This window comes from Aotus nancymaae, unplaced genomic scaffold, assembly GCF_030222135.1.
Source record: "Aotus nancymaae isolate 86718 unplaced genomic scaffold, 86718_ANA_hifiasm-v0.15.2.pri h1tg000108l, whole genome shotgun sequence".
Lineage (NCBI taxonomy): Eukaryota > Metazoa > Chordata > Mammalia > Primates > Aotidae > Aotus > Aotus nancymaae.
The window spans coordinates 36,091,254-36,110,718 of record NW_026988523.1 but is presented as its reverse complement, the minus strand read 5'-3'; the positions used below and the strand labels follow the sequence as shown (position 1 = coordinate 36,110,718).

At 55.8% G+C, this 19,465-nt stretch overlaps 1 protein-coding gene across 1 annotated transcript; it reads left to right on the top strand.

The window, feature by feature from the left end:
* Positions 1 to 1,229: 1,229 nt before the first annotated feature.
* CRABP2 (cellular retinoic acid binding protein 2) lies at positions 1,230 to 7,811 on the top strand. Its single transcript, XM_012449806.2, has 4 exons — positions 1,230 to 1,444; positions 6,051 to 6,229; positions 6,436 to 6,552; positions 7,338 to 7,811. The coding sequence occupies exons 1-4, from the start codon at positions 1,375 to 1,377 to the stop codon at positions 7,386 to 7,388; spliced, it is 417 nt and encodes a 138-aa protein (XP_012305229.1). The 5' UTR covers positions 1,230 to 1,374; the 3' UTR covers positions 7,389 to 7,811.
* Positions 7,812 to 19,465: the final 11,654 nt, after the last annotated feature.

Genomic DNA, 19,465 nt, shown 5'->3' with positions numbered 1-19,465 from the left:
GTTGAACAGTCCGGGACGGTTCCTTTGGCTCCAGTCACTGCATCGCGCCAGGCTCGGCTCCTCTGCGGTTTCCGGCCTCGGGTCCGGGCCTGAGGACCCCCGCCTGACCTCCGTTTCTGTTTCTGTGTCTCCCTGCCATCTCCACTGGGGTCTCGCCCACTCCCACTCGGGTCTCTGCGGGAAGCCGTGTCCGCCCCCACACTCTTTGATCTCCCGTTTCAAAGCCGCTCGCCGAGGGAGGTCGCTCCTTCCTCCCGTTTTACAGCTCAGGATGGTGACATCTGAGACCCTGCTCCGCCTTCTCCCCGGGCACCCACCCCCTCTCCCGTCTAGGTGGCAGCGCAGCTCGCCAGGGCTCCGCGCCGCTGCCCCCGCCTCCCTCCCTTTCGCCTACCGAGACCCCCTCGGGGTCTGGGGAGCGAAGCGACAGAGAAAGCGCTTTAATAAAGACCTCGCGTCAAGTGACTGGCTGTGACCTCTGCCCTCCCAGCCTCGCGCCCTGGGCTCCTGCTTAACCCTTCGATGGCCGCCCAGCACATTAAGGGGAGCCAGTCGCCCGGCGCCAACTTCCAGCGTCCCGGGCACTACTGGAGCCCGAAGCGGGGTGGAGGGGTGAGGGGACTGTGCCGCCCCCGCCCAGTCTCTCCGAGTTGTTCCAGCAGGGAGCGCCGTTGCCCCATTTAGATCCCTCACCCCCGAACCCCGGAGTTCCCCGGCCCCTTTCTGAGTTCGGAGCGGTCCCACCGATCCAGTTCAGGCTTCAACGGAGCCAGGGCTCAACTGCCCATTTCCCCTCGCCAGCTACGGCTCAAAATCTGGGGTCCGCCCGCGGGTGGGGTCGCCAGGTGTCCGGCGCCAAGGAGTCGAATGCACCGAGTCAGGTTGGGGACGGCTGGGGAACAGGCGAGGCGTGAGGAACTCGTGTGGGGGACAGCCATACACGAGCCCCGAGCATCTTCGCCCGCAGCTGGCTCCCCCCGCCTCGGCGGAGAGCGCAATTCAAGTGCTGGCTTCGCGTCCGCTTCCCCATCCACCCACTAGCGCAGGCGAAGGCTCTCTCGGTCCCCAGAGAAGCCTGGATCCACACACTGGCTAGATCCAGACGTTGGTGGCGGGGGCGCAGGGCCCCCCAGGTGGTGGGGGGTGGAGCGGGAGGCGGGGCCGCCTCAATCCTGGGCAGGGGCGGTTCCACACAGGGTATAAAAGCTGTCCGCGCGGGAGTCCTGGCCAGCTTTGGGGTTGTCCCCGGACGTGTCTTGGTTCCTGAATCTCACGACCCAACAAAGGCGACGGCGACGTCTCTTTCGGCTAAAAGACTCAGTGTCCAGTGCTCCAGCCTAGGGGTCTAAGGAGACCGCCGCCCGCGCCGCCACCATGCCCAACTTCTCTGGCAACTGGAAAATCATCCGATCGGAAAACTTCGAGGATTTGCTCAAAGTGCTGGGTAAGGAAATGTTCGAGGGCCCAGGCGGTGGAAAGGGGGCTCTGGAGTCCTCCAAGGTGGGGATGAGAAAGAAAGCGAGACCGCAATCAGGGCGTGAGACACTAGGCGCCTGCATCCCCGAGAAACGTCCGGGTCCCGGGGCGCTGCGCCCGACACCTAAATCCCGCTTTCTCTTGCGGGGACCCACCGGTGCCAGCGCTGCGGTGACTCACAGCGTGTGAATCAAGTAGAAACCAGAAGCGAGAGGTCGGCCTCTGGGGGAAGGGGAGGCTGGCCTCAGCGCCTGGACTCGGCGGACCGAGGCACCTGGCTTTCTGCGGTTCAGAAGCTGTGGGCTGGTGGAGACTGGCATCCAGACTGCGAGCCCGGTTCCCTACCCTGCGCAGCTCCTCGTAGACATTCCAATCTCCTTCCCGGTGCCCCTGCCGGTAACCTAATCCCTGGCCGGGGGCAGGTTCAATACCCCTCAAAGCCCAGCTCCGCCCATCAGGTGAACTGCTGCCCCAGGGCCCCAGGGCCCCCGAGCCTCCCTTTCCTCCCCATCTGCACTTCCCACTCTGCTCTCCCCACCCCCTATCTGTGAGACAAGTATTTTCCTACAGCGAGCAGCTCCAGAGTCCTAAAATCGCTCGGGATAATTATCACTTTCTTGGATTTCAACAGATGGTTTCGTGTGAAACCCCAATCTCACATTCCAAAATCTAGGTTCCCCCCTCCCTCCCCATAGACCAGCTGCAGCCCAACTGGGTGTGTTGGTCAAAGGTGGGGGAAACTGAGTCAACCCAGACTGCCCTTCCCACTTTTCCAGCCCGCCTCTGTGTGCCCTCTGGGTCAACTGGGCTAGATGGCTGGGACAGGGGAGAGGGCCAGGACCTGGTGATAGCAAGAGGGCTGTGGGGGAGAGACGGACGGTAGTTAAGGACCCCAGCCACTGGGAGCCTAAAGGCAGACCTGCTGCCTTCAATTCCTGCACCGAACAGAGACGACAGTTGGACTGGGCTGGGCTGGGCTGGGCTGGGAGAGGGGGGCAGGGAGGGAGGGCACCTGGACTATAGGAATGGGTCTGGATCGGGCCCGGCGCGGTAGCTCAAGCCTGTAATCCCAGCACTTTGGGAGGCCGAGGCGGGTGGATCACGAGGTCGAGAGATCGAGACCATCCTGGTCAACATGGTGACACCCCGTCTCTACTAAAAATACAAAAAATTAGCTGGGCATGGTGGCGCGTGCCTGTAATCCCAGCTACTCAGGAGGCTGAGGCAAGAGAATTGCCTGAACCCAGGAGGCGGAGGTTGCAGTGAGCCGAGATCGTGCCATTGCACTCCAGCCTGGGTAACAAGAGCGAAACTCCGTCTCAAAAAAAAAAAAAAAAAAAAAAAAATTAGAAATGAGTCTGGATCTAAGAAGGGTCTAGAACGCTGCGGAGAGAGCAGGGATTTCCATCATTCCTTGCTGTTAGTTCTTCCTGCGATCTAACCACAATACTTCTTGTAGTCATGTCAGTCTTTCTTGCTCTGCCCTTGCTAAACTTAAAGACAAAAATTAGAAATTTTCCCTCTGGAAATCCTAGCTGCCACTCCCTCCTCATCTTCTCTGGATTCTGGCCCATGTCCCCAGTGGATGAGGTGGTGGCCTAGCACACCCTCAGGCCCCAGCTGAAGAGTAAGATTCCAGGCCCCAGTCCTGCTGTCTTCAGTCTGTTTGTCCTCCCTGCAGGGTCCCTCTCAGCCACGTGCCCTCCTCAGGCCCTGCAGGGGGCAGATTAAAAACAGATCCATTAGACAAACACAGTCCTGAGCCAGCGGGCCCCAGCTCCATAGGCACCAGGGGCTCGCTCAAGGGATGTCTCCTCTGAACCCAGGCTTGCCTCTGCAGGAACTTCGGTCCTGGCACACCCCTCTTAGCTCTAGTCAAGGGTCCATCTCAATAGGACTTGGGGATCTCAGTCATTTCTCCCTAGACCCAGGAGTTCAGCAGCCCACAGTGAGGCTTCTGGGTTCCCCAGGGGGAGGGCTTCCTCTCTCCCTCTCTCTTCTGTTTGGAGTAGGCTAGGTATGCTTTGGTGCTGAGGGGAAAGAGGATTTGTTTCTCTAGGAACTCAGGTCTGAAGGAGGGCCAGGGAGTTGGCCAGATCAGGGGCAGGGAAATCCTGCTGCCTGGCGCAGGGCCCTTTCACCCCTGCCTACTGCGTCCCTGGCTCTACTCCAGTGCAGGGCGGTGGGTCAGGCAGGGAGAGGTGGGCCTGTGGAGCTTAGACCTGGGCCCCATCCAGAGGGGCCCCCTGCTCTGCACGTCTTCCTGTCAGAGGGATGCTGCCTCCTGTCTCCCTCACTCCAGTTAATAACTGGGGAGCAGGGAGAAGGGGTCCAATCTGGGCTGGGATAAGGAGCTGCACAGAGAGTCTGAATCCACAGAGGCTGAATGAGATAGCCAGACCCTGTGAGGAGGAGTGGGGGATCCTGCAGTAGGGGACACACCAGGCAGAGCGGGGAGGGCAGGATCCTTTTCTATCCCTTCTTCTCATAGCAGAGGGGTTCCTTTCAGGGGACAGGGGCATGGGAGGCTTCCAGAAGGGCAGATGAGTACGGTGCCTAATGCAGGCAGCTCTTTCTGAGCTCTAGCTCGGCTTTTTGTTTTTCTTTCTTTTTTTTTCTTTTTTTTTTTTTTTAAGACTGAGTCTCACTCTGTCGCCCAGGCTGAAGTGCAATGGTGCAATCTGGGTTCACCTCAACATCCACCTCCCAGGTTCAAGCAATTCTCCTGCCTCAGCCTCCCAAGTAGCTGGGACTACAGGCACATGCCACCACACCCAGCTAATTTTTTGTATTTTTAGTACAGACGGGGTTTCACCATGTTGGCCAGAATGGTCTCGATCTCCTGACCTGGTGATCCACCTACCTTGGCCTCCCAAAGTGCTGGGATTACAGGCATGAGCCACCATGCCTGGCCTTTTTTTTTTTTTAGAGACAGGGTTTCTCCATGTTGGTCAGAATGGTCTCGAACTCCCAACCTCAGGTGATCCGCCCACCTCGGCCTCCCAAAGTGCTGGGATTACAGGCATGAGCCACCGCGCTCAAATTTTTTTTTTTTAAATAAAGGTGTGATCTCACTATGTTGCCCAAACTCGTCACAAACTTCTGGGCTTAAGCAATCCTCCTGCCTCGGCCTCCCAAAGTGCTGGGGTTACAGGCATGAGACACAGCACCTGACCCTTTGCCTTCCTTTTATCAGTAAAAATAATACCAACAATAATAGCTATTTTTCCCTGAAAACTTAAGAGTATGCCTGGCACTGTGTGTGCTAAGTCCTAAACACATACCCTCCCATTTGATTGGCTATTTCTTTCTTTCTTTCTTTTCTTTTCTTTTTTTTTTTTTTTTTGAGATGGAGTCTGGCTCTGTTGCCCAGACTGGAGTGCAATGGCACGATCTTGGCTCACTGAAACCTCTGCCTTCCATGTTCAAGTGATTCTCCTTCCTCAGCCTCCTGAGTAGCTGGGATTACAGGCGCACCACTGTGCCTGGCTAATTTTTGTATTTTTAGTAGAGACGGGGTTTCACCAAGTTGGTCAGGCGGGTCTTGAACTCCTAACCTCATGATCTGCCTGCCTCGGCCCCTCAAAGTGCTGGGATTACAGGTGTGAGCCGCCTCGCCTGGCCCTGGCTATTTGGTAGTGGTGGTAGCGTCAGGATTCCGGCATGTTGCCCAAGCTGGTATCAAACTTCTGAGTTCAAGCAATCCACCCACCCCGGTCTTGCAAAGTGCTACAATTATAGGTGTGAGCCACTGCGCCTGACCTTGATTGGCTTTTGAAGAAGCTGTTATTTCCATTTTACAACTGAAGAATCTAAGGCTCAGAGAGGTTAAGCCATTTGCTCTGAGTCACCCACCCTACAAAGGGGCTGAGCCTAATGGACCTTACTCCAGAACCTCTGTCTTCCCAGGTTGCTGAACATTCTATACAGGGAAGGAGCTGGCCCTGCTCTTTCATTGCTGGGAATCCCTGGTCCTCATTTTGGGGAAAGGCAGAAATTGGCCAAATGAAGACCCATCTAGCAGTAGACAGGGTGGGTAGCTAGGGCAGAGAGGGAAGTGGCCCCTACTTCCCAGAACATGAGTGAAGGGGCCTGGCCTGTGCTTGGGCAGAGTATAGACCCAGTGACTCTGATGAGCTGTCAACAGGGTAGACAAAAGGCCAAAAGTGAGGCAAACAGAGACAAGGGGAGCCAGTAGCAGGATGTTTGTTGGGGGACGGGGGAATGGAGAGAAGCCGCCTCCGGGCACTCTGGGACTGAAGAGCTGAAACGTGGGGAGCCTGATCCAGGTCTGCTGACTCAACACAGTGGGGCCACAGCTAGGAACAGGGCTCCCAGGGGCAGGCTACTGCCTCTCTGCCCCTCCTCCCTAAGCCCCCTCATCTTTCAGGCTGTACCACCTGCCACCTCCTTCAAGGCACCTTCCTGGACACCCAGGCACCAAGCAGATGCACCCCCCAACACACCCACCCCAAGCGAGTCACAGATTACCCTGCTGCAACTGAATCACGGGGAGGGTGTGAGAGAGGTGCCCAAAGCCCCCCAAAAGGTGAGCCTCTCCACTCTCCCCACAGGGGTGAATGTGATGCTGAGGAAGATCGCCGTGGCCGCAGCCTCCAAGCCAGCAGTGGAGATCAAACAGGAGGGAGACACTTTCTACATCAAAACCTCCACCACCGTGCGCACCACAGAGATTAACTTCAAGGTCGGGGAGGAATTTGAGGAGCAGACTGTGGACGGGAGGCCCTGTAAGGTGGGTGCCAGGAGGGGCTCCAGGACGTGGCATCATTGCCCTGCCTCTCAACCTGCCATTTCCCAGGCTTTCCTAGTTTCTCTCTGTTCCCACTGGGGAAAGCCCCTAGGTAGTGGTGGGGGCTAGAAAGGGCCTCTCTCCCTTCTCCCTGTCACTGCATTGCCCCTGCTATGGGCCCAGCCCACTTGGCCACCTGTCTCTTGCAGAGCCTGGTGAAATGGGAGAGTGAGAATAAAATGGTCTGTGAGCAGAGGCTCCTGAAGGGAGAGGGCCCCAAGACCTCCTGGACCAGAGAACTGACCAATGATGGGGAGCTGATCCTGGTAAGTCCCGCCTCCTCCCCACTAATAGCAAACCCAGCGCTACCTTCTGAGATTCTCTGGGAGACCCCAGGGTGCAGGAGATTCAAGAACACCCGTGGCTGGACTCCCACACCCTCCTGATGGGACTGTTTGGACAGAACTAAGCTGTCCCTACCCCATACAGTGCCCTGTGTGAACTAGAAATGGTGTTCTGGCCGGGCGCGGTGGCTCAAGCCTTCAATCCCAGCACTTTGGAAGGCTGGTGGGCGGATCACTTGAGGTCAGGAGTTCGAAACCAGCCTGGGCAACATGATGAAAGCCTGTTTAAAATACAAAACAATTAGCCGTGTGTGGTGGTGCACCCCTGTAATCCCAGGTATTTGGGAGGCTGAGGCAAGAGAACTGCTTGAACCCAGGAATGTGGAGGTTGCAGCGAGCTGAGATCACGCCACTGTACTCCAGCCTGGGCGACAGAGCAAAACTCTGTCGAACGAACAAACGAAAGAAAGAGAAAGAGTGTTAAGAGTGTTCCTTTTATGCAAAGCAAAGGGCATGTACTGAGGGGCCCCAGCAGTCCCCCAGGGAGATCTTCCTGGCTTGAGGAGGAGGACGGGTCCCGGGGGCACTATTGCCATCCTCCCTCCAGTGATGCCTGGGCATTCTGGGACCAGCTCCTGTCTCCTGGTCTTGAGCCAAGAAGCAGGTTTGAACCTGGAGGCCGAGCAGATACCTCCATTCAACCCTCCCCTCCAAAGCCACAGGACCCCAGGGGCCTCTGCGGCTAACAACGACTTCTGTTCTTCCAGACCATGACGGCGGATGATGTTGTGTGCACCAGGGTCTACGTCCGAGAGTGAGTGGCCATGGGTAGAAGAGTGGCCACTGCCCCCCACCGGCCATGCTCACCGCCCTGCTTCACTGCCCCCTCCCTCCCACTCCCTCCTTCTAGGATAGCGCTCCCCTTACCCCAGTCACTTCCGAGGGTCACTGGGATGCCTCTTGCAGGATCTTGCTTTCTTTGACCTCTTCTCCCCTCCCCTACACCCACAAAGAGGGAAGGCTTGCAAGAGTCCAGATCACCCATTCCGGGTTCACTCCCCGCCTCCCCAAGTCAGCAGTCCCAGCCCCAAACCAGCCCCCAGAGCACGGTCTCTCTAAAGGGGACCCGAGGGCCTGAGCAGGAAAGACTGGCCCCTCTGGCTTCTACCCTTTGTCCCTGTAGCCTATACAGTGTAGACTATTTATTTGTTAATTTTATTAAAATGTTTTAAAAAAATAAATCCTGTCTTTGGTTCATTGGGCAGCGGGGAGTCACCTGAGTTCAACCTTGCCTCTGAAATGTAGTGTGGGAAAGACTTGTATTTCCACAGCATGGAACTGAGTTACACAATAGGAGGGAACAGTCCTTCTGGTCACCCTTCTAATCACCATCCCTTGATTTACTGCTGAATCCATAAGCATCACCTTCACGTTCCCTCCTCCAAAGTCCCTCCTTGGAGTCCTGCTCTGGCTTCCGGGGTCACCAGAACCTCCTCCTCCTGACCTCTCAGCTGGAGCACTGGGCTCTGAGGCGCTGACTCCCACCTTCTCCTCCCATGCCTACCATCATGGTGACATGGTTTCCTCCTCCTCCTCCAACTGTTGCTTCTCTCTCCTCCAACTTCACCCCATGGGTGACCCCAGGCCTGGCCTTGGTGTCCCACGTGTTTCCAGATGAGCTCATCAACACCCACAACCTGGCCTTGCAGCTGCCTGGGCCTCTGGGTGAGAGGTCTCATCCTGCCTGTCAGCCCTTTATGTCTGAGACAAGCCCATCTCTGCTACCATCCTTCCTCCCTGCCTGAATCTCCCACATGTGCTCTGCCCCTGGCTCCTAAATCTTCCAGGCCCCTTGGATCCTCCCCCAACTCCCTCCCTGAGCCTTCACACTCAGGTCTATACCAAGTCTTCCCAAATTCCATCACGATCTCTCTCAAACTCTCCCTTCCTTCCCCAGGCCACCACCCTAGACTGGGCCTTCTTGTTCACCTGGTTTTATGGGTCATTGGCTTCACCTGTCCAGGTCTCTCTACCGTCAGGACATGACAGTGAGACTAGCACAGGTGTTGGAGTAAGATGGGCTTGAGTCCTGGTTCCATTCATGGGGTCTGTGACTTCAGGCAAGTTACTTGGTTTCTCTGAATCTTAGAGGGTTTTTTGTTTTTGTTTTTTGTTTGTTTGTTTTTGAGACAGATTCTCACTCTGTCTACCAGGCTGGAGTTCAGTGGCGCAATCTCGGCTCACTGCAACCTCTGCCTCCAAGGTTCAAGTGATTCTCCTGCCTCAGCCTCCAGAGTAGCTGGGATTACAGGCATGAACCACCACACCCAACTTTTTGTACTTTTAGTAGAGACAGGGTTTTGCCATGCTGGCCAGGCTGGTCTCGAACTTCTGACCTCAGGTGATCCACCCCCCTCGGCCGCCCAAAGTTCTGGGATTACAGGTGTGACCCACCGCGCCCAGCCTCATCTGTTTCTTTGGTGCATCAGCCACATTCAATTCTGTCACACAGTTTTCTCCAAGTCATGGGAAATTGGCTTCAGATGCCCCAAGCTTACATAGTTACAGTTTGAGACCCAAAAAAAAGAGAGACTTCCTGTGACCCCCATCATGGCCACTACCAAACAGTGGCTGCCAAAAGAAAAAAAAAGAAGAAGAGAGACCCAGGGTCCCTATCTTCAACATTCCAAGACTCAACTCTGTTCTGCTTTGCTCACATGACCATCCCTTGGACTAGCTGCTGTCAGCACAGGTGGGGCACAGTGACAATCCCTCAATCCTAAGGAATGGGAAGGGACAGTTTTCCAATGAAGAGGGTCACCATAAGTCTCAGGTATTTTTAGTAGAGACGAGGTTTCACCATATTGGCCAGGCTGGTCTCAAACTCCTGACCTCATGATCTGCCTGCCTCGGCCTCCCAAAGTGCTGGGATTATAGGCGTGAGCCACCATGCCTGGCCAGGGGATTCTTCTAAAACAAAACTTTTATCATGTCAATGCCCTGCTTAAAAAAAACAACAAAATAGACTGGGTGCAGTGGCTTATGCCTGTAATCCCAGCACTTTGGAAGGCCGAGGTGGGTGAATCACCTGAAGTCAGGAGTTCAAGACCAGACTGACCAACATGCTGAAACCTTGTCTCTACTAAAAATATAAAAATTAGCTGGGTGTGATGGCGCGTGCTTGTAATCCCAGTTACTCGGGAGGCTGAGGCAGGAGAATTGCTTGAACCCAGGAGGTGGAGGTTGCAGTGAGCCAAGATCACGCCATTGCACTCCAGTGTGGGCAACAGAGCAAGTCTCTGTCTAAAAAACAAACAAACAAAAACCCTCACCTTAGCTGCAGCCCTTCCTATTGCCCAGAATAAAATCCAAAGCAGTATTAGAGGCCCTTTGAGCCATGCCCCTACCCCTTACCACGTGTGTTCTTCTGAGAAGGACCCACGGCACAGCTTGCCGCCCTCTCGGCCTATGGGCACCCAGCGCTTTACCAACGCTTAGCTCCTTGTGTAGCCCGAAGCGGCCTCTCCCTCCATCAGTGCTGACAGTCAGCGGTCACGCATCATAGCCTATGAGCCTCCTCTCCCTGCAAGACCAGGGTGCCCCGGGGCCAGGGCCTCCCGCTCCTGCACCATGAGAAGCCGCGTGCTATGGCTGAGGGCAGAGGGCCAAGGTTGGGGAGTAGAGACACAGTGTTCAGAGTCCTTGGGCAAGTGAGTCCCCGCTCCGAGTGTGGGATGAGGAAGGTGAGGGGCTTTTTCATGTATTCGTCTAATATTGTTTCCTGAGAGCTTCCTAGGAGCTGGGCACCCTGCTAGGTACTAGGAACACAGAAATGAATCAGACAAGCTCTCCCCCTTCACGGTGCCTGTGGGGGAAAACAGACCTTTAGTGAAGAAAGATAATTTAAAAATAAGTGTACTGATAAATACGTAATTGCATATTGTGGTAAGTGCTAAAAGAAAAAGGGGATGAGGGAGAGAATAATGAAGCAGGCTTCAGGTAGATTGGGCATGGGCAGAGGCGTCAGGAGCGGAGGTGCGTAGAGGAGTAAAAGCAGAGGGGAAGGCGCTCTGGGCAGCGGAAACCACGGGGTCAAAGCCTGGAGGCCGCAAAGCACTGGGGGCTTGACCGGAGTGCAGGGAGGCTGGAGGTGTGGGCAGGGCCTGGTCCTGCAGAACCCGAAGGCCACACTAGGTATTTCTTTTTTTTTTTGAGACAGAGTCTTGCTCTGTCGCTAGGCGCCAGGCTAGAGTGCAGTGGCGCGATCTTGGCTCACTGCAACCTCTGCCTCCTGGGTTCAAGCAATTCTCTTGCCTCAGCCTCCCAAGTAGCTGGGACTACAGGCATGCACCACTACGCCCAGCTAATTTTTGTATTTTAGTGGAGACAGGGTTTCACCATGTTGGCCAGGATGGTCTCAATCTCTTGACCTTGTGATCTGCCCGCCTTGGCCTCCCAAAGTGCTGGGATTACAGGCGTGAGCCACCGCGCCCGGCCTCTTTTTTTTTTTTTTTTTTTTTTTTTAGCTGGAGTCTCACTCTGTCACCCAGGCTGGAGTGCAGCTCTCAGCTCACTGCAACCTCCACCTTCCGAGATCAAGCGCTTCTCCTGCCTCAGTCTCCTGAGTAGCTGGGATTACAGGCAGGCGCCACCACGCCCAGCTAATTTTTGTATTTTTTGTAGAGAGGGAGTTCCACCATGTAGGTCACAATGGTCTCAAAATCCTGACCACATGATCCACCCACCTCAGCCTCCCAAAGTGTTGGGATTACAGGCGTGAGCCACCTCGCCCGGCCATATTTCTTTATTCTAAGAGCAATGAGATGCCATCAAAGGATTTTTGAAGGGGGTAGCATTGCATGTGTGCTTTTAGGAGCTCCCTCTGGCAGCAAGGCGGAGAGGAACTGGAGAAGTGGGTGAAGGAAGAGCCCGCAGGAGGCGGTGAAGTGTGCAGGCAGAGGGTGGAGAGTCAGGCAGAGGGCATTGTGTAGAGGGGAGGTGAGAGGATGAGAGAAACAGAGGTGGAAAATGGTTCTGCGGCTTCTGGTTTCGGTCACTGGGTGGCTGGCAGGGCTGTTTTCAGAAATGGAAAAATGAAGCCTGCTGCACTGGCTGCTGAAAGTCTTTCTAGATGCCTGGTTTTTGTTTGTTTGTATTTGCCTGTTTTTAGATAGAGCCTCCCAGGCTGGGCACTCACACCTGTAATCCCAGGACTTTGGGAGGCCGAGGTGGGAGGATCACTTGAGGCCAGGAGTTAGAGAGCAGCCTGGACAACAATGGTGAAACCCTCTCTACTAAAAATACAAAAAAAAAAAAAAAATTAGCCAGGTGCGGTGGCACGCACCTGTATTCCCAGCTACTCGGAGGCTCAGGCAGGAGAATAGCTTGAACTTGGGCGGTGGAGGTTGCAGTGAGTTGAGATCACACCACTTTTCTCCAGGCTGGGCAACAGAGTGAGACTCCATGTCAAAAAAAATGGTGGGGGGGCCTGGGCATGGTGGCTCATGCCTCTAAACTTGGCACTTTGGGAGGATCACCTGAGATCAGGAGTTCGAGACCAGCCTGGCCAACAAGGCAAAACCCTGTCTCTACTAAAAATACAAAAATATGCCAGGTATGGTGGCTCACGCCTGTAATCTCAGCACTTTGGAGGCCAAGGCAGGCGGATCACGAAGTCAGGAGTTTGAGACCAGCCTGGCCAACGTAGTGAAACCCTGTCTCTCCAAAAAATATAAAAATTAGCCAGGTGCGGTGGCACGCGCCTTTAGTCCTAGCTACTTGGAGGCTGAGGCAGGAGAATCACTTGAACCCAGGAAGCAGAGGTTGTTGTGAGCCGAGATCTCGCCACTACACTCCAGCCTGGGCAACAGAGCAAGAACTCTGTCTCAAAAAAATAAAAATAAAAAATTAGGCCGGGCGTGGTGGCTCACGCCTATAATCCCAGCACTTTGAAAAGAGGCTGAGGCGGGTGGATCACGAGGTCAAGAGATCAAGACCATCCTGGTCAACAAGGTGAAACCCTGTCTCTACTAAAAATACAAAAATTAGCTGGGCATGGTGGCACGCGCCTGTAGTCCCAGCTACTCGGGAGGCTGAGGCAGGAGAATTGCTTGAACCCAGGAGACGGAGGTTGCGGTGAGCCGAGATCGCCCCATTGCACTCCAGCCTGGGTGACAAGAGCGAAACTCTGTCTCAAAAAAAAAAAAAAAAAAAATTAACTGGGCATGATGGCATGCCCCTGAAGGCAGAGGCAGTGTCTCATCCCTGAGATGGCGCTCCCTGAGTGCAGATGCAGAGTGGGGACTGCTTCCTTTCCTGGCTCTGCTTCTCCAGTTACTTTCCTGCCTGCCAGCTTGAGATGACAGGGAAGTTACAATCATGGACTGGGAGATTGGATCAGGGAGGGGCCACCTCACCCTGCTGGCCCAGCCTGGCCCCACCCGTGAGAAAGTCCCTCCAGCTCCCCCTCCTATCCCAGGCCCTCTCGGGCTCCTCTTCCGTTACTGGGCCTTTATTACTCAGCAATGCATTTGGGAGAAAAGGCACAGCAGCCCCCATCTCCTGCCTGTGCCCCCAAAATTGTGTAATATCTTTATGGGCAGAGAGGCTTCTCTTCTCTGAAGTCCAAGCTTCTCAGAGCCCAACCACAGGAGAGGCCGAAACATCTCGGGCAGCAGAGGGTCTGGGCCACCAGGTTCCAGTCCTGATACAGCAGGAGCAAGGCGGGAGGCAAGCGGGAGGGGAAGGGGGTGCAAGAAGAGAATGACTGTCCCTCGGGGTTGGGAGACGACATACCTGGCAGACCCCGACAGGCACTGGGAGAGTCTGCACCTACATCCTAAGGAAACTGAGGCAGGGCTGATCCCTCCTCATCCCCGGGAGTCTGGAGCTGAGAGAAAGGCCCAGTGATGTCAAAACCCAGAGATGCTCAGGGCACAGCTGAGACCAGCGAGGAGCCCAGGGCCCAGTGAACACCAGAGGACAACGCCATGCCTCGTGTGGCAGTTACAGGAGTCCCCAAAGGAGGGACGCAGAACCAGAGATGGAAGCCCTGACAGAGAGGAAGAGAGACAGAATGAGAGACACAGACAGACAGAGAATGTGAGGGATGGACAGAGAGTGAAAGACATGTAGAGACAGAGAAAATGAGAGAGGAGAGAGGCAAAAAAGAGAGAGAGAGAGAGGAGCCTGGGTGGGAGAGGAAAGGGAGGAGCCTGCGGAGGTGACGCTGGAGAAACCGGGGAGATCCAGAGACACTTGGAAGGAGGGGAGGAGGGGGAGGAAGGGGAAGAAAGGGCCCAGGGGCTGTGGTCCCAGGAGAGGGGGCGGACTGGCTAGGCCTCTGACCCCAGGTCCCGACAAAGAGCTGCTTAAGGACCGCCACAGGCACAAGATGGATGGGCCTGTGGCCGCTGGCCCCTTTGTGGCGGGAGATGAAAGGCAGCAGGCTCTGAGGACAGGCTTCAGGGCTCCCCAGCGCTAGAGGCTCCCCTGCCCCTCCCCCAGTGACCTCCCGAGCCTTGGTGCTTGGTGGGAGGCAGGGAGGGGATGAGCTGAGTCCAACCAGGTGTTTCTCCTGGCTGGGCCAGTCGCACCTGAGGAAAAAGGGGGACGGGTTGAGGGGCCTTGGGGGGTCTGGGAGGGGCTTCTTGAGTCTTTGAGTCTTTGTGGAAAGTGAATCCCTCACAGGCAAATAAGTTGCCTGGGCCAGGCCGACGGGGCCCCAGCAGAGGGGGTTGAGGCTGTTGTTCTAGTGACGGTCGGGGGTCCCCTGGACAGGGCTTCCCACCTGTGTCCTTTGGGCCTGGCACTGCCCTCCTGACCTTTTGGCTTCCTCCTGCCCTGTCCCCCTTGGCGCTGCCAGTCGAGAAACCAGTTCTGTTCCTGCCCTGGATAAGAATCTCTGGGCTGGGCGCTTCCCAGGCCGCGGCAGAAACCTGGCAGGAAGACAGCACCCCCGCCCCCAGCCAGGGGCAGGTCTCCCGAGGCAGGCCCACCCCAGCCAGCTGCAGGTGGCCCCTTCCCATCACCCTTCCCAGGGGCCAGTGTGGCTTTCCCGCAGCCCCGGGGACACCTCCTTGCTGCCTAGGCTTGGTTTCCCCTGCATTGAGGTCAGACTCAAGGCTCTTTATGGAAGGATGGGACCCGGAACCCCTCCCCTCCTCTCTGGTCTAGCCTCCTTCTCTTCCTTCCACTTGGCCCTCTAGAGTGCCTTGCCCGTCCCATTTCCACTCAAAGAGCAGAGCTCCTCAGAACACCCTTGTAGGAGGCAGGGTTCCTCCGTGCTTTTACCTTGGGTGTCCCAGAAGCAGGGCTGCTCCTTCTCCCCCACCAACGCCCCCTTCCCGAGCCCCCTGCCCCCTCCGCACAGGCTCCCACAGCTGCTCTCATCAATCGCTCCCCCAAGGCAGGGTCAGCCCCTTGCCCAGTCACTGGCACCGAAGGGCGTCGAGTGAGACAGAGTTGACCCCACTTAACCCCAGCCCCGGGTCTCCTCTCAGCCCATCACTCATTTCCTGTGACATTCTGGTCCCTTTTTCATCCTTTGGAGCTGCAGCCCTCACTCCTCCAGCGGGAAGGGACTTTAAAAGGTCATCTCCTGGGTTCTTCTCAGATATCTGCTGCCCTCTGTCCCTGCCCTGCACCCCAGAAACCTCAGGCTGCTCCTCATTCCTGTCCCGGCCCCCGAAGTGCTCGCCACCCTCTCCAGCTCCCCTCAGGCACCCAGCTGCTCCAGGGGCGGTGGGGGGACCCAATGGCAGCGGCAGAGGGCAGGGCAGATCTGGGGGCCTCTGGAGGAGTCCAGACTCGAGCCTCAGCTCCCACCCCCGCTGCTTGAGGTGAGTGGGTGTGTCAGGCCAGGCAGGGACTTAAGCTGGTGACTCAAGCCCGACAGCTGCACGGTCCTCGGCAAGGAGCCCTCCCTTCCACCGCCCCAAGGTGGAATCTTAGAAGCTGGGAATTCTAGAACCAGAGAGCAGAGTCCCAGAAGGAAGGGACCTTGGGGATCCTGCCTCTCCTTTGTGTAAGAGGAAACTAATGGGAGGACCACAAAGGGACGTGGCCATTCTGGGGGCACTCAGATGTCAAGTCACAGAGGAGGGGCTGCTTGGGTTCAGTGCAAATCAGACTGGTCCCAATGGGTGGCAGCTAGACCCCTCTGCACCCTCTTCCTCTCCAGCGAGGGGAGTGGGTTCTTCAGTGTGGAGAGAAATGTCAGTCTTTCCCACAGCCTACATTCCGCCTCTCATCCTGGAGTGGGCAAGCCCCTGCCCCGGTGCTGGGCCTCACTCCTCTCCTTCCTGCTGCAGATGATGAGGCCAGGACAGGTGTGGGACCCTCCAGGCTCAGGTGAGGGGTTATGAGCTAAAGTTTCAAGAGGAACCTGCGAGCAGGGGACCCTGGGCTCAGCCAGAGCTGCGTGGAGAGGAGGAGCCACGTTGTCTGATGAGGGCTGCACCCTGAAGGGGGAACCCAGGAGATTCCTCAGCGGCCCAACCAGCCCCTAAGTCCCTCCCAGCCCACCCTACGATGTGCCTGAGTAGAAGGAGCCCCAAGACACAGGCACAGATGTCACTACTGTTTTCATGTCCACTTGGGGTGCCTACAAAGAAGGACCTAGGTGGCCACACCTGTAATCCCAGCTCTTTGGGAGGCCGAGGCAGGTGGATCATGAGGTCAGGAGCTCGAGACCAGCCTGACCAACATGGTGAAACCCTGTCTCTACTGAAAATACAAAAATTAGCCAAGCGTGGTGGCGCGCACCTGTAATCCCAGCTACTTAGGAGGCTGAGGCGGGAGAATCACTTGAACTTGGGAGGCGGAGGTTGCCATGAACCGAGATCACGCCACTGCACTCCAGCCTGGGTGACAGAGCAAGACTCTGTCTCAAAAAAAAAAAAAAAAAAAAAAAGGAAAAGAAGGACCCAGGCCTGTGCCTGGCCTTGGGCAGGTTGGCAGCATCTATTCCCTTGAGAAACATTTGCTGAGCATCCGCTCTGAGTCGAACACTAGTGAGTGGGACCCATGCACTCTCTGACTCCAGAGCTTTCATTCAGCCTTCCAACCATTGAGGAAGCATTTTCTGAGCTCCTACTGGCTGCCTAGCACATCCGCTCCCACACCTCCCCTCAAGTTCTGGAGCCAGGACGGGACCTCCAGAGCAAGCACTGTGAGACAGGTATCAAGAAGAACCCACTCCTGCCACCGCCAGCCTCTGCTGCCCGCAGGCTGCCTGGGTCTCAGCCCCAGCTCCCTTCCTCACAGCTGCAAATAAAGGCTCGATCTTTCAGCAAAAGTTTCCTGCAATTGTCCTGTCATCACAGCCCCTGACGCAGAAACCGACCAAGGAGCTGTGGAAACAGAGGCAGAAAGGTGAGGTCACTCCGTCTGGCACCCAGTCTCAGGGCAAGAACTCGGTCCACAACCCAGCTGAGTCTCAGAAAGGGAGAGTCCAGCCTCCGACAGCCTTCTTTCACTCACTCCTCCCCAGGGTTTGCCCAGATTCCTCTAGGGAAGTCCTTCCTGGAGGCTAACTTAAGTGCCTCCTGCTATAGCTTTAACTTCTCAAGGAGATGAAACCCAGAAAACAGGCTTCTTTTCTCAAGGGGCTCAGGGACTGGGGTGGGGAGTGGTGTGGCCGCACAAGTGGGAAAACTTTCTCCATCTCTCTCAGCTTCCTTTTCTTTCTCTTCTCCACACCTCATTCTCTCTCCTTCCCCGCTCTCTCTTTTGTCTCCCACTCAACTCTCAGCTGCTGGCTGGGAGCCAGCATTGTTCCTGCCTAGGTCCCCTCTCCCCTCCTCCTTCCCTCTCTGCCCCCGCTCCAGCCAGCCCAGTCCCCGGCATGCAGAAGCCCCAGCTCGGGGGCAGGGCAGCACGGAAGACCTTTCCTGCCCCATTCTCTGCCTCCTCCTCACTCTGCCCTTCTAGCCCCCACCGATGGCCCCCACCCGGCATAGGAGGCTGGGGAGCTTGGGTTACCCAGGCCCCTGGTTATTTTTAATGCCACCAGCTCAGGAGATAAATATACCTCCCCCTCCCCCCAGCTGTCTTGGACGGAGTAACATCCCTTCCCGATTCACTCCCTCTGCTACGGTTCATCCACTGTTCTCAGAGTTGAGTCACCTCAATGTCTTCTGCTCACATTCTCTCCTAGTCCGTCCCTCTGGACCCTGAACTCACCGCAGAGAGACAGCTTGATCTCCAAGCTCAGAAACGGGGCGGGAGGAGAGCCTCGGTGTCTTGGCTCCACCTAGTGGCTTCTCGAGACACCGCGCCTAGCGAAGCCGTCTAGTCGGAGCCTCGCCTTGATGCCACTAGGCTGGGGCAGGACTTCAGAACAGCGCCGGGAGGAGGCGCCGCACAGAAGTCGCTTCTGCTGGTCGCTCAGCTTCCAGGACGAGCCTGGGCTCTTAGGCCCGTCTCCCACCTGGCCAGGCGAGGGGCTGGTGGTCTAGAGCCCCTGCTTCTCCCCCACTGTGATTCCACGCCATTGTTAGATCCCACAATCCAGGGAAGTTCTTGGAATACATTTCCAGTCCCCTGGAAATAGTTCAGGGCAGGAACTCCAGCTCTCCAGAGAGGACAGAGGGGGGACCCTTGGGGTCAGGAGGGACTGTTGTTCATTCCTAGCTCATGAGAGTTCCCGGGATTCAAGAAGCCGCCAAGGCCTCCAGAACAGACCCAGGAGTGGTTATCTGGTCTGTGCTTGAGCACTTCCAGGAACAGGTTACTCACTACCTCCGGTGGCAGTTTGTTCCAGGACAGAAACGAATATTGTGACTGGGTCCTTTGTCCGGGCTGAAATTGGTGCCTGCAGCTTCCCCCCTTCAGACCTGGCTCTGCCTCCTGGAACCATGTAAGAAAAGTCTGAGCTCTTGTACCCAAGAGCCTTTTAGACATTTCAGATGGCCCCACTCTAGGTTTTATTTATTTTGAAATAGTTCATATACTCAATCAATAAAGAATCATATTCCAGACAGTGGCGCGCCTCTCAAGCCCCACAGCTCCCAAGCATCAATCCCCTGCTCGCTTCCCTTTTTCTTTTTTTGCCTTTTTTACTTTTTTTGTGACAGTATAATTGTGTCATCCAGGCTGGAGTGCAGTGGTGCAATCTTGGCTCACTGCAACCTCTGCCTCCTGGGTTCAAGTGATTCTCCTGCCTCAGCCTCCAGAGTAGTTGGGACTACAGACAAAGGCGCCTGTCATCATGTCCAGCTAATTTTTGTATTTTTTGGAGAGACAGGGTTTAACCACATTGGCCAGGCTGGTCTCAAACTCCTGACCTCAAGAGATCCGACCACCTTGGTCTCCCAAAGTGCCGGGATTACAGGCATGAGCCACCACACCCAGCCCCTGCTGGCATCTCTTTTTTCCTCCCAAGTGGGAGCCACTGTCCTTTCCATTCTTTTTATTGATATTTTGCATTTTGAAAATATTTTTGCAAGCTGGGCATGGTGGCTCATACCTGTAATCCCAGCACTGTGGGAGGCCAGATGGAGGGCAGATGACTTGAATCCAGGAGTTTGAGACCAGGAGTGGTGAGACCTCTTCTCTACTTTTAAAAACATTTTAAGGCCAGGCACGGTGGCCTATAATCCCAGCACTTTGGGAGGCCAAAGCAGGCATATCATGAGGTCAGGAGCTCGAGACCAGCTGGACCAATATGGTGAAACGCTGTCTCTGCTAAAAAATACAAAAATTAGCCAGGCGTAGTGGTGCACGCCTGTAGTTCCAACTACTCAGGAGGCTGATATAGGAGAATCAATTGAACCTGGGAGGCGGAGGTTGCAGTGAGCTGAGATCGTGCCACTGCACTCCAGCCTGGGTGACAGAGAGAGAATCTCTGAAAAAAAAAATTTGGGGGGGGGGCCCAGTCAGCTTATGCCTGTAA

Coding starts and splice junctions, on each gene's coding strand:
- CRABP2 (XM_012449806.2), top strand. CDS start 1,375: ATGCCCAACTTCTCTGGCAACTGGAAAATCATCCGATCGGAAAACTTC. Junction 6,230..6,435: donor TGGACGGGAGGCCCTGTAAG/GTGGGTGCCAGG, acceptor TGTCTCTTGCAG/AGCCTGGTGAAATGGGAGAG. Junction 6,553..7,337: donor ATGATGGGGAGCTGATCCTG/GTAAGTCCCGCC, acceptor CTGTTCTTCCAG/ACCATGACGGCGGATGATGT.